This window comes from Antedon bifida, chromosome 1 (genome assembly GCF_963402885.1).
Source record: "Antedon bifida chromosome 1, ecAntBifi1.1, whole genome shotgun sequence".
In the NCBI taxonomy this organism is placed as follows: Eukaryota; Metazoa; Echinodermata; class Crinoidea; order Comatulida; family Antedonidae; genus Antedon; species Antedon bifida.
This window is the reverse complement of record NC_136226.1, coordinates 2,687,863-2,702,752: the sequence shown is the minus strand read 5'-3', so window position 1 is coordinate 2,702,752 and position 14,890 is coordinate 2,687,863. Positions and strand designations below refer to the sequence as shown.

Sequence of the window (14,890 nt, the reverse complement as noted above, 5' to 3'; positions counted from 1 at the left end):
AAAAAAAACAACAAAAAAACAAAACAAAACAATTATTTTAATGTAGTATATAGTACAACATGATTATGTTTATTTATTAATTTTTATTTTCAATCTTTCTACATAGCAAAAAAACAAACATATAAGTATAACAGGGGAGTAGCGGAAAATTACGTCGTCTGCACCTATTCCGCATGTGTTAAAAACCTCATGAAAAAAAGTAAACGAAAGCCCATTTCTGGAAGTGAATTGTTTATTTTGTCTTTTTTATATTTTCTTTTTTTTTTTTTTGTGGCAAAAACAGTTTGTTAAAACTACAAAGTATGGCGTATTCAAAGCTAGATTTTATTCATCTTTTTCATGTTTTGTGGACAATTCATTTTTTAGTCTAATTTTAGATTAACGTTCTCACTGGAATCATAGAGGAATTGCATGCTTTAATTAGCCTACGATCTTTATGACGTCACAATGTAATTGTAATTTAACAAAACTGTGTGAATAGGTCTACAATGTGACGTAATCAACTAAAAGTCACGACGAAAGCAGCTAAGTACGTAATCATTTTTGTGACAAATCAGTTGCCTACGTAATATGAATTTAATCGCCTATATTTAAAGTGAAATGAACCGGATAAGAATTGTTTAAGTTTTGGAATTAGGTGTATTTTTGGAGGGAAAAGTGGGCCTCGGCCTACTGTAGTTGCCGCCTTTCAAGCAGGGTACTTTTTTGTGATTAAGTGATCATGTCGTCATAATGAATTACTACCAAGAGCTTGCGTCAGAGAGCTAAGTTGATTGGTCGGCTGTTTGCCATATTCTTACGTAATCCATTCAGTGCATAATGAAATTCCTCCATGATCAGCGCAGGATCGATGGTACTTTTTTTGTGATTAAGTGATCATGTCGTCAGATAATGAATTACTACCAAGAGCTTGCGTCAGAGAGCTAAGTTGATTGGTCGGCTGTTTGCCATATTCTTACGTAATCCATTCAGCGCATAATGAAATTCCTCAATGATCAGCGCAGGATCGATGGTCTAGAGGTATGAACGCCACTTGTGATCTGGAGGTCGTGGGTTCGAGTCCTATCCGAGAATACGTAAATATTGATTCTCATGTGCTTAATATAATATAAAGTACAATACAATTACGTTTGAGCTGTAATAAACATCTGACCAATCAAAGTTATCAGCCCATATTCATGCATATTTACTAAAATGATCTGGAGTGAAATGATCACTAAAACTATAATTTATTTATTCTATAGTAAGTTAGCTCAAAGAGTGCCTTATTATTAAGAAGACTAGAATTGACACCAATAGGTCCATGTAGTAAAAAATCACGGTTTTACAAATACCAAATTGGTTGATTGATTTATGGATTTTATTGATTGATTTGATTTTATCGATTAGCTTGATTGCCGATTTCTTGTTTGGCAAGTTACTTGATTGACTATATGGCTATGAGTAAAATATATGGGGTTTTTTTGGGGGTGAAATTCTACGAAATCCAAAATATTAATAATTAGATAAAATAGAACTAGGGGAAAGAACGTCACACACCACAACACAACAATTATTGGAATTGTAGGCCTATTGAAATGTGGTCTAAGGAATAGGTCTATTAATAAAAATATTATCAGAATTTACAGGAGAAGCCCTTTAACGTTTGTGATTTCTAAGAAATCTTGTTTTCGTCGAAATTATCATTTTCTGTTTATCCTCTGATATAATTATGAACTCATTTCAACCTCAAATGATATAATATATAATAGCGTTGTTAACTATGGTATTTAAAATCCGGATATGATGCTAAGCTCCAAATTTGGTATTGATGTATCCATATTTAGTTGTGGGGGGCGGGGTGTACACCTTCCCAGGTTCCGAGAAATACACATGCCATCGATCGAACAGCGACTGTGAGAGGATATTTAGAACCGGAACTTCCCTATGTATACATATTCTGCCCAATCATAAATACCGTTATGAATCAACGTTTGATTGGATAAATTGCGGAAGTTTGTTGAAGCGTCGGATCGGAGGCCATTCAAGTCCGTAGAAAATACTATTTCTGTTCTGAGAATCAGATTTTTTACTTTGAATTCTATGGATGTAGAATAAAATTCAGAAGACAGACATTACCTGTTTTCATTCGCAGATAAATGCTGACCCTACACTAATCTAGTTGCAGTGGATGGTAAGTTTTAATGGTATTTAACAATTGCGTTTTCATCATCCTTTAGTTTGACTAGTTACCTAGGCTAGGCCTAGGCCTAGCACGACTACGGCGCTAAGTCTTGCTGGATCAGTCCGGTCTAGCTAGGTAAAGTACAACTCTAGGCCATGACATGTGAGGATGAGGAGAGAATAGATAGGCCTAGCTAGTTGAGAGTAGTAGGCCTAGTAGAGTAGTAGGAGTTATCTGTTTTTCTTGTACTGATGATAAATGGCATAAACGCTAGGTAAATAATCAGAACATTTAATTTTGTAAATTATATACAGTCCTGTGCTGTAAAAAAATTATAAAAATGTGCATTTGTCATTCTTAGTATTGCCATTGCCAACAATCAATGCTATTATTAAATATTATGCTATCCTATTCTGCATAATTTTGCTGAACATGTTGCAGTTAAATTCATCCATGGACCATGCACAAGTGTTTCACTTTCAACCCTCCTGATTTATCTTGTTTGGAGCCTCTAGAATTTTCATTTAATGGCTCGAATATAATATTTAAAAATAACTTTTCCTATTTTGCTTATGTACCACATTTCCCTCCAAGGAGAAATGATGCTTTCTGGAGCAGTGCGTTTGTATATCCAGGCTGTGTTTAATTCAATATGAATGATACCTTGCCAGAGAAAACAGTTTATTGAGAGAGTTAGCAGAATTGATACATGTGATGTTCAGAGGATAACTTAAAGCTCTGTATTAGAAATTATATTAATAAATTAAATGTTAATTATTGTAATTGTGCCATATTATTATTATGTGTGAATACCAGTTAATACAACAGTATGCATTTTAAATTTAAACATAATTTTAAAATACTTTGAACCCCCTTATGACCTATGCTTTGTAATAATAGTGCAATGCACTATCTTTCCATTTAGGGTTAGGTCAATTTGGTATTATTATCAATTCAATTTATCTTTATTTAATCCCTTATGGGGCATTTTTTTTAAAAGAAGGAATACATCAGTGTAACAACAAAAATGACAAACACCACAAAAATATTGTGTCTGATTGCAACATAATAATATAATATTAATAAAATCTTTATTTTAAAACAGAGGCTCATTCACAACAAAGTGAGTTTCCTCTATGAGAATACAACTACAGTATGAAAACTAGCAAAATGATGAACAAACATGAAAAAATTAGTTTTTTAATAATATAAACGAAAATAAGAATTATTTCATAAACTAAATTGATATGGTCTTTGTTAGCAGTAAAAGTGTGTTCACCTCGCTGAGGCCAAAACTAAAAAGTCTGTTTTTCTTGGAAGTCTGGTTTACAAATTATTAAACATTTTTTTTGATGTTTTTTTTTTTATGAACTGTAAAGTATATAACAAAAAAAAGCGCGAGAAAACGAACAAAAGACTTTTCTTACAAACAGCGTTACAACATCATCACCTGTCAATTTAATTATAACATGACAATGAAGTGCCCTCAATTCATTACAAAAAAATTTCTTGTGGTTTCAAAATGCATTTCTTTTTTTAGAATTTAAATGTAAATAATTAGTGTCTTGTTAGGACGATTCTATAAAAATTGGAACACCTGAATAATATAATTAATCTTTTACTGTGGTAACTAGGTTAAAATTGATCTACAGTACACTATAGTTGAAAGAGTTTTTGTCTGTCGTCCTTCCCTGGCGGTAAATTAACATGTTGTTGGTAGGCTGAACCTAAAAACCATCAAAACTGATGTTAAGCAAGGAAGCGCATCCTACAGTACAGTAATATCGCTGCATGCACACATTGAATTAATATGACGTACTGTACTTCGGCCGTCACAAATTGAAAACTCCCTATTATCACATAATATATGTCCTAGCATGGAGAAATAAGTTAGTTGGTTCTAGTAACTGTATTTAAATATTACAGTACTGTAGGTCTACTTTAATAACCCCTACAGTATTTTATTATCCCCTACAGTATTTTATTATAGATTATTTTATTTGTCTCATTGTTGGATACCTGTACATCCTACAATCTTTTTTGGTTAAATTATAAGGCAAAGAAAATGATATCAACATTTAAAATGTTATTAATATTGCCAAGTTCAATGCACGTTCAGTGACTGTACACTAATAATATTGTCAGCTGATCCTCAATTGATCCAGTCTGTTGCAAACATAATCTTTTTTTCTTCTGACCTAACTGTTAATGGGCGAATCAGAAATAATGCTACCTAGGGGAAATAATGCCAGGGTGAAGAAATGCCAGGGTTCATAGCCGTACCATTTCATAATAGGGGTGTTCAGACTACTGTAAATTCTGGTTATTATTAAAGTTACAGTGACATTGCATTTTTTCATAAGGATTCCTATGTAATTATTGACCCCCTATTATTTTGTTTCTTTTTAATTTTATTTGCCATCCAGGTTGATATTCCTGGAAATGCTCAAACCACTCTCCATCTTGTCTCTGTCAAAGTTTGCACAGTGAATGGAAAGAGAAAACACTGATAGCGTTTAAAATATTGTTGACAAGTTCATTGTACGTACAGTGAATACACTCGTCTGTAGATCCTCGTTGATCCTGTCTGTTGCGACAATAATCTTTTTTTTTTTTCTGATCATACTGGTTATGTAACCAGTCTATCTGTGAGAAACATTGTTAGTGGCAACTTAATACCTTTAATTATGAATGGTTGATGGTTCTGCTTTCTTAGAATGTGCTTCTAACAAAATTTAATTAACAGTCCTCTCACTTTATACCACACTGTACATGATTAGTTTTCTTCAACACAAATGTTGAGGTCATAAAATAATGTTGCACCTAAATATGCCTTTATGCCGCTCTTTATAAAACTGTAGGCCTACCTTTCACATCAAATATTACTATAGTAATAGGAAGGATTTTGTTTTTCTTTTTAAAGTTGAAAGTACAGTGACTATATTTTTAATGTCTCAAGTTCTCTCTACAATATCAAACTTAATTTGACAAAAATATGTGATGTGCCCATATATGGACACTATGATACCATATCACTACCATATTTAAGCATATCATCACCATATTTGGGCACATCACACTTTGTCAAACTAGACAGAGATTTACTGTATATTATATGTACAGTAAGACAAAACAAATATTGTTAAGTGCCAACCTCTGAGTACATTTCAGGGGAGGAAGAAGATTTTTTACTATACAGTATTTTAATAGTTCATGAACATTAATTCATGCTTGCTACCATTTTAAAATAAACTGACACTGACCCGGCTTTTAAAACATGAAGAAATGAATCACTACACACATTTTCAACTTCAATAAAACCATTTAATGCACTAAAAATTTATCGTCTTTTTAATCAATGAGAGAGATATGTCGCTTAAACGACGGACGCTTAAATATTTTTTTTGGCCCAATATATATTTTACATTTTTGGCTTATGAAACCTCATGCTTTCACATACACACACAGTACAGTATGTGTGTTGATTTTAGCTTATTACATTTCTGTTTTCGGGGTTTGTTTCATCTTATATACTGAATTTGTAATGAAAATACAGTACACTTTAGTTCAAATTGGTAGCTGTTTAGTTAGTGTATAATTAGTAATGCATTGCTTTTGATTTAATAAATGTGGTTTTAATTAACCCCAGGTCAAGTTAGCTTCCAGATTAGTAACTGTATGTTACTACTACTGTACAGTAACGTATTAATCTCAAAACTGTGTCCTTTGTCTACCAGCCACCCACATATTAATAAAATAATTATATAAATATTGTATGACGGTACAATATGTTTAAATTTCAACAATGTTGACAAATAAGATACTGTAATTGATAAAGTATTTTGGTCAAAGGTTGGAATTTTTATTTGCGAGCTTTATGTTCGTTAGGTAATGGCGTATCAATGATTGTAGATAGTCTTCTTTAATACAGGGAACAACACTTTTCCAAGGTGCAACTAACCAACCCCCTCCTAAATTGTTTGCAATGCAAAAGACTTAAGACTTAAATGTTATTTTTTATACTTTTCTTTTTGTTTTTACATTGCCTTGTAAATGTCTTATAAACGTGTGCCGCTGATACAAAAGCGTTCGTTCAATAAATTTATCTTTATCTTTACACTAGGACAAGAGGTTCAGTTCTGGATTTCATTTTACCATTTTTAGGCCCTATAGTAGGCCCCTATTTCAAAATTGGCCACTGAATGTTCTGTACTGACGACGGCAGGTATAAAAAAACTTCAGTTTAAAATCAATTTAACCTCTAGATTGTGAGTCCACTGGGCCACAATGCCCCAAAACAGTTAAAAACTAACGGTTTATAACTCTTTTATAATTTGATGGATCTTGTATTACTAAACAAAATTTGAATATTAATACATGTACAGTTCTCATATTGATGATTATAACAATTAACATAAAACAGAAAATCATTATTTTATTATACAGTATTTGAAATTGTGACGTTACAGTAGTCGTGAAAGTGTCTGTCCTAACAGTACCATGCGTTTACAACAGTGGTGATTAAAACAATTAACATATATCATAAAAGTATAGACATTGCTTGAGAAGATTGTCGAGTTGATCCCTTAAACTCAGCATTACCACCAGGGGTAAAGTATTATATTTGCTAAACAGTTGATATAAAGGTCCAAGTAAAGAAATGGTGGTATTGATATGAATATGGCGATATTCATAGTATGATCCCTTGAATTTGTCGTGCTTCAGGTGATGGCCACAAACTATAACCTGCCGGTTTATTGTTTAGTTGTACTCAAATATCTTTTCATCCAGCAACTGATAAATGGGACTCGTGCCAACAAATTCTAACCGCCGCCGGAACTACATGGCATTTGCAGGACTTTTTTAGGCAGACAATCTTAATATTAATGTTCATTTACAGTGGCAGGTAATGGATTAATCGTTATTATTATTCAATATACAGTACAGTAAACGGTAATATTTGATAGATTACGGGTTAGGTACTATAGTGGCTGTTTGGTTGGCAGGTCACCTATAGTATTATAAGTTGGTGGGGTTGTAACTTGTTGTATGATGTATTTTTTCCTAATGCAGTGGGATAGTGACACTGGATTAGTTAACTATTTAACTAGCTTATTTTATTAGCCCAATTATTGTTGTCCATTTGCAAAATACTATATAACAAGGGATAACAACTCCCAAGTTAACAATTTCTGTAGATTTGTAAATGTTTTTAACTGATCAGACACGTTTTTAATGGACCTACAGTAATGTGTTTAATGGATTTTACACATTTTAAATCAGCATTTCAATGTTTTCCAGTGGTGTGTAACACATTCTACCAATTATACAGGTAATAGGATGTAATTATGATATTAAATACAGAGTATAACTTTCTAAAAAAAAAGTTCATACAGAAAACATTGGTTGAATTAAACATTGGAAAAGTATTTATATATATCTAAAACCCAAATTGTTTGGAAAAAAATTTGGGAGGCTCCCGGAGAAATTGGGAGTGTTGGAACATCTGCGCTGACACTGGTAACTACAGGTACAGTACAGTTTAAAATAACTAGGAATGTACTATACGAACTGCAGTACAGTGTAGGAGTGGATGGAAGAACTAACTATCCATTGTAAAGAATTCAAGCTATAACAATTTGAGCCTTAATTACATCTAATGTAAGAAAGCATGTCAAATTTATTATACTGCAATTACTTTTTTTACTGGAATACCATGATTTTAATAAGTGTTTGAATGTAGACGTTTATGAGATAGCCAATACAATAAACAATGCATATGATTACTCCAAAAGCTTACTAAATATTTATTGCATTAACACAGGCTTAATAAAGAGTACAGTAAACATGGTCCTAATTATACATATTTAATGATCATTATACAGTATTTATTTATATTATAAACATACAGTACTGCTCTGTGTTTTGTGTCCCGAGTACGCTGTACTGTAGTCAGGATTGTATTACGTTATTAAACACAATAGACTTTTAGACAACATTGTACAGAAGAGTATCTATCTGTTTCCTCCACAGGGAATTGACTATGCATGGAAAGGCGTCTGTGATTTTAGATTACAGATATGTCGTCATCGGTATTTTCAGATCGAAGAATCGGCAATGATTTTAATAGTGTACCCTCCAAAAACTTTACTTGTACTCTGTGCCCATGTACTGTACTGTACCATGTGCCCATGTCTGTACCATGCGCCCATGTCTGTACCCTGTGCCCATGTATGTACCCTGTGCCCATGTATCTACCCTGTGACCATGTCTACACCCTGTGCCCATGTCTGTAGCATGTGCCCATACAGTATCTACCCTGTGCCCATGTCTGTAGCATGTGCCCATATCTACCCTGTGCCCATGTCTGTAGCATGTGCCCATGTCTGTACCCTGTGCCCATGTCTGTACCCTGTGCCCATGTCTGTAGCATGTGCCCATATCTACCCTGTGCCCATGTCTGTAGCATGTGCCCATATCTACCCTGTGCCCATGTCTAATAGATACTGTATGTATCATGATTCAGTCTTTATTACCTGGGTTTTCCATGTACTGTAGTTTTACTTTTGACTATCACAAAACGTTTCGTTTGTATTTTTGTTTGTCTAGAAACTTCTGATAGAATTTCAACGTAGACTATGAATAAAAAGTCTTGCGAAATAACGATTTGACCTTTCGCTAGTAGACTGACATTTTGCTCGCCATTCCTTACTATCTTGATGTAATCTCTATGGGAGTATGCAAATTAAATGAATTTCACTTTATTTATTATTTTGTATGAAAATGTCTGTCGTCCACGGAGAATACATTGCTGAATACTAATTCTAATTACCTGTAGCATTTCTGTAGGAGTAGTGACAATTGAAAGAGAGAATTTAAACAGAATGTACACATGGATATACTGCTAGTTTTTATGCCTGTCATGCGACTAAAACTCTTGTTTACCCTAATCATGACTGATGGTTTATCATTCACAACAAAAATAATGCTCATGAGCAACTTGTTAGTGACAGTACAAGACAGTAGAAAGATTTCATTTTGAAGACTCCACGACTATGCAGGCTGTTGAGTACAACAGTCATCTGTGCATATTCATGTTTCTGAGTCTGCATAGAATAAAATGAGTTTTATTCAAAAGCTGCATAGTTGATTGGCGCGTCATAAAAACAAAGGTTTTTATAAATGCTCATGAGCAGTTGTTCACATGAGACTTGATTATTTAAGGGACCATGTCAGAATTATTCTACTGCAGTTATTGCAATAATTACATATTTGTATTGAAATGTAAGCTGTAATCTACAATTACTGTACTACTGCAGCAGTATACAGTAATGTGGAAATATCCTTAATTTTTACCAATATGAGCTCATAAAGTCTAAAGCTCTGTCTACACTATCAAACTAGTTTGAGATGTGCCCAAATATAGTAGTGATATGACATCATGTCCATATATGGGCACATCACATTTTTTTGTCACATAAAGTTTGATAGTGTAGACAGAGCTTAACTAAATAAAAATCTGCAGTGACTATTTTAATCACTTCACTTTTTGTTTTGCTGTTTTATTTTAGTGTAATTGCAAAAAATTAAAATCAAATACAGTATGTACGATCAAATAAAGAATATTAAAAATAATCAGCCCCTGGGTAAAATCCTCAAACGTGCATTAATTGTGAATACAATTATTGTCAATATTGTAGTAGCCTGCTTAACCCAGATACAAATTGACAAAAAAGCCAGAGAAAAAAACAGCTCTTCATTCATATCTAGACAAATGGATGTTGACAATTAAACATGTTTCAATATATCTTTTTATAAAAACACTGACCTTGAGTGGTTTGCAATAAACCAGTTCAAGGTAATTTTTTTTTCTAAAAATAGATGGTCTTTTACCTAGTGTCTTTTTACAATGGGTTTACTGTACAGAGTTTATAAAGAGCATACTTAATTTGTTAGGCATCAATTTATCAACTATTACTGTACAGATACACATTATAGTTGTTTTGTTTACTTAAAATGTCTTAATCTGTCATTTTGTTTTGTTAGGACTAATTGTATTTTAAAGAATATTTTAAGGAAAATATTAATTTTAGTTGAACTAACATATTGAGGGGCTTCTCTGGTATTTTGCAATTTTGTAATTGAAGTTAAATTGCCTAAAGGCATCAAGAAAAACAAATTATTTTTCTCTGTTATTTTATGTGCTTCTTAAAGTCCATGATCTTTCTTATTTGTGGGTTAATAATGGCTCCAAGAATAGTCTATGTTTAGTTTGTTATTGTACTATAGTTCCTGGATTTGTTAATTATATTGGTGGATTCAACAGGAATGTCCTGAAGTATGGTATAGTTGACAACTAACTGCATCACTCAATTCCTTTCTTGTTAAACAATACTTGTGTCTATTTCGTGCCTAGCTTACCTGGATAAACCGACAATAGCCCATGCTCTCCAGAGGGAGGGCTTAGATACGAAAATTGGGAACATCCCAACATACCAATGTGGATTTCTTTCGTGGAGACGTTACGAAGTATGATACAAGAACATAATACATTTTCAATCAAGGATACAGTTTAGCATACAGAAAGCTAAAGCTTACAGTACTTGATTTAACATACAGTAATTTAATATATTTATATATCAAGCTATTTTGTATATATTTAATGTTCTTTTTATTTTACAGTTTTGAAAACTATTTTTACAATTTTTTTTTAATTGTTAGAATTTACTTGCAGTTTTTGTAGGTCGGGGTGAAAGAAAATTTGAGGTCAATTAGGTATTATACTTGCATTATTAGGACAATTCACATTGGAGATGTTATTGTTGCATCCTCAAAATGCTCTATTGACTACTACCACATTGTTGTTAGATACTGTATCGGTAATACAGTACACGGTTCTTTGCCGAAAGTCTATAAATACTTTGACTTTCTCAACTTAAAATCTGAAAGGTTTTTGTTGCTTTGTGATACTAGGCCTCCACATTTAATTGCACACCTTGTAATTATTCTTTATTGCCTTTAAAAACCATTGTACTTTTGAAATGTAAACCATTATCCAGTGGCGTGACCTGTATGTACCTAAAGAGACGACGATTGTCATTGAAATGATAGTATCTTTCTCAGGCGGAAGTTGTTTATAAAAAATTAAAAGGTGTTCCTCGGTGAATATAATCCGTTCAGACCTACCCTGGGGAAATAGGGCTAGGTAATTTAAAATGAATACTACCATTTGATTAAATTATATAATTTCTTTTACAAAGTACTTCTTCATATTACTAAATAGTTATTAATAATTTAAAAGTTTCTTTACGGTGCAATATTTATTTTTAAAATTTTGTAAAAAAGAGTTGAGTTAAGTTTATTGGTCAATCATAAAAAATTCATGTTGAAAATGCATTTTCCAAATGCTGACCATATACAAAAATACATATACAAATTAAAAAATATAGGTATGTGTTATAGAAATATACAGATTTTGGTTCTGGTTTTTTACTGTAGTTTGGCATTTTGTAGACATTTTAATATCAAGTATTTTATATTTAATGTTTACAAAAAAATATATTAATTGCTGCATACTGTAATGTGTAGTAATTGATTCATGATATTCATTTTTCTGTAAATTTAAAGAATCTGAACGTGTACAAATTACCATTATGGTGTTTGCTTTGGATTAATTAATTTTAAAAGAATATTAGTATAATTATTTATTGTAATTTATTCATTTTTATTTAAAAAATAATAATGGTATAATCATTTATTGTAATTAAATTATAATTTATTACATTTTTCTTTATTATTATTAAATTATATTTATCATGTACAGTACTTTACCATAGCCACCAATTTTTTAATGATTTTACAAAAACAAACTATGTCTATTTTTTATTTAAAATGATATCTGAATCACAATTTTTGTTGTACGATATGGAGTGAGTATGGAATCTGTTTTTGTCTTTTGTTCGTTCTCATATACGCTATTAAAAGTGTATTATCATATTTTCATATAATGGTCTAATTTGTGCCTCTATTGTGTGTGAAATGATGAATAGAGATTTTTATTTTGATGCATTCAACATTATTTTGTAAACAATTGGGATGCATGAACATGCGTCAAATTCAATATCAAAATGGCGTGTCATTGACAGGTGACAAAACATCATTTATGCTTTAATAACAATTTTTCTGCATAAATGATGATTTTGTGCCTTGCAAACAAAGATTCGGCATACAATGTATATTAACAACACTACGATTGAACATTTGGACAATTTGGGATGTATGGACGTATGCCAAAATTCATTATCCAATGGCCGTGTGTCATTTACATGTGACAAAAACACCATTTATGCATAAAAATTGTTTTGCGTTCATCGTGTTTTCGTGCCTTGCAAACAAACATGTATTGCCATATCAACAACACTATTGTTTTTATAGTCTATTTAGCCTAGCTTACCTGGATAAACCAATAATAGCCAGTGCTATCAACACTCACTGTTAGTTTGTACAGGGCAATCTAACAACTGGAGGCTGAGATCTCGAGACCAAAGTGTTTATGGGCTGCGACACAATCAGTTGTACGCACCTCAACAGACACTGCACGCCGCAGAGAATATGCACATAGTACAGTACTGTTGGTATTTGCCGCAGCCTGACATAAGATCAAAGGACTGTTACAAGTTCCTATCTTGGCAAGGCAAGACGAGCTCAGTGTCCTGTTGTTAGATTGCATTGGTTTGTGTATTTTGCAAATTTAAAATATAGTTAAATTGTTATTGTTTTTGCAGATCTGAAGTTGAAAGGTAGTGATGTCTCTTATACTACGCTTACAGCAGCTGCAGGGCGAGGACTTGCAAAAGCTGCAGGCCTTGTACATGCATACACAATTCCCAATGGAAATCAGATACTACTGTGCCTCATGGATTGAGGCTCAGGATTGGTAGGTTATAATATTATAACACATCTCATACATGCCAACACTCCCGTTTTTGCCGGGACACTCCTGTATTGTAGAATTTTCTCCTGACCTAATATTGTGATCCTGGTTTTCTGCATTTTGTGTTGTTTTCTGCATTAAAATATAACAAAAAGGGTTACACACAAGCAAATTTACGATATTGAATTCATTGTACGACCATCTGAGGTCATCATTTTCTGTGCTGTGCTATACAATGACATTACCCAATTATCAATATTAAACAACCAGGACATTTTATTACCAAGTTACTTTACATACAGTGTAGTAAGAGCCCCGAGTTAAGCAAGTTAGGTTTCTTGATCTTATGACGCAGTTCAGTAAATAGTTATTGTACTACCTAAGTTAAATTCAGCCATGCACCCTTTATAAAAAGACAAGATGCAGGCCATTGTTTGGAAATATATCATGGCTGAATCAGATACATTGTGATAATACAATATAAGCCGTAATCTGATATCAATGGGGAAAATCCAATGTGTTAAAAATAAATTTCCAGGGCCTCTTTATTTGATATGCGTCATGTCATCGGAAATTATCCAGGTAGCTTAAAACTGGGTTCATCTATTTAATGGTGATATGTGTTTATATAACTCATTTTTAGTTAAAGAAATGGCCTTGATATTTTTTCATAATATATGTTAGAAGGCAAAGGTCAATCAATGAATAGATTTAAGATTATTAATATTTCATTTTTATTTTCTTGAAAGTTTTGATTGTACAGTATGCCTACCCCATTCTCTCCGAGGTTGGCATAGCAGTATTTTGAAATGAATCATTCTATAAAAACAACGTTATTCTGTACATTTAAAGTATTACTTTATACCCAAACTGGGCTTATTAATATCAGAGTGGGCTTATTTACACCCGAATCATATTATAGTCGACTTTCATATCACAGTGGGCTTATTTACTATAACCTGAAGTAGGCTTAAATGTGTCAGAATCAGCTTAATCATATCGGAGTGGGCTTATTTACTGTATATCCATGGTGGGTTTATGTTTGTGTCGTTATGGAAGTGGTGCAATACATTATTGGTGTACTGTAATTGGGCGGAAGTGGGTACTTCAAAATCTCATACCCATCTTGGTTATTTTAATGCCTTCCACCTAGCCTAATTGCAACAGCACTCTGAGTGCCTAAAGCTCTGTCTACACTATCAATGTGCCCAAATATGGTAGTGGTATGCCCAAAGACGGTAGTGATACTGCATAACATCATCATGTCCATGTCCATGTTTGTCACATAATGTTTGATAGTGTAGACAAGGCTTAAAGGGGGGTTCCGGGTTTAAAATGAATAGTAAAAAATGTAAAATATATTTGCTTGTCTCTTGAACAGTAAAAGTTATAATTTATATAAGCGCCCAGTGAAGCAGAACGAAGGCTGTGAAATGAGGCCAGATTACAAGTGCAGCTACGGCGATATGACACTGTGTTACAGAATAGGAAATTCGTGAAATGGTCAATCTTCCGACGACTCGTTATCATTAACCATATCAATTACTTTTGTAAAATTATACTTATCTGATGTAATTTTAGTCGGTCTTCCCATTTATAAAGTCAATTTTCTATGAAAATTCATCAAAACAGTGAAAAATTAGATATGTTTGCACTTTACGTTTGCCGATTTTCGCACTGACTTAGGGAAAGCCTTCAAAATCAATGAAGCGTAACGTATACATTCCTGCTGAGCGGGGAGAGAGCGAGACGACGATACACGTGCTCTCTCTGCCCATGCCTGGCATCGTCAC

At 32.9% G+C, this 14,890-nt stretch overlaps 1 protein-coding gene across 3 annotated transcripts in view; it reads left to right on the top strand.

The window, feature by feature from the left end:
* The first annotated feature begins 1,912 nt into the window (after positions 1-1,912).
* The window catches only part of LOC144837519 (signal transducer and activator of transcription 5B-like), a 43,702-nt gene continuing 30,724 nt past the window's right edge, over positions 1,913-14,890 (top strand). The window contains exons 1-2 of one of the 3 annotated variants that reach the window (XM_078692689.1): positions 1,913-2,173; positions 12,949-13,100. In XM_078692689.1, coding sequence (XP_078548815.1) covers positions 12,970-13,100 — 131 coding nt within the window. In that variant the 5' untranslated portion in view covers positions 1,913-2,173; positions 12,949-12,969. The remainder of the gene's footprint in view (positions 2,174-12,948; positions 13,101-14,890) is intronic. The other 2 variants (XM_078692680.1, XM_078692698.1) reach the window with 2 other exon arrangements.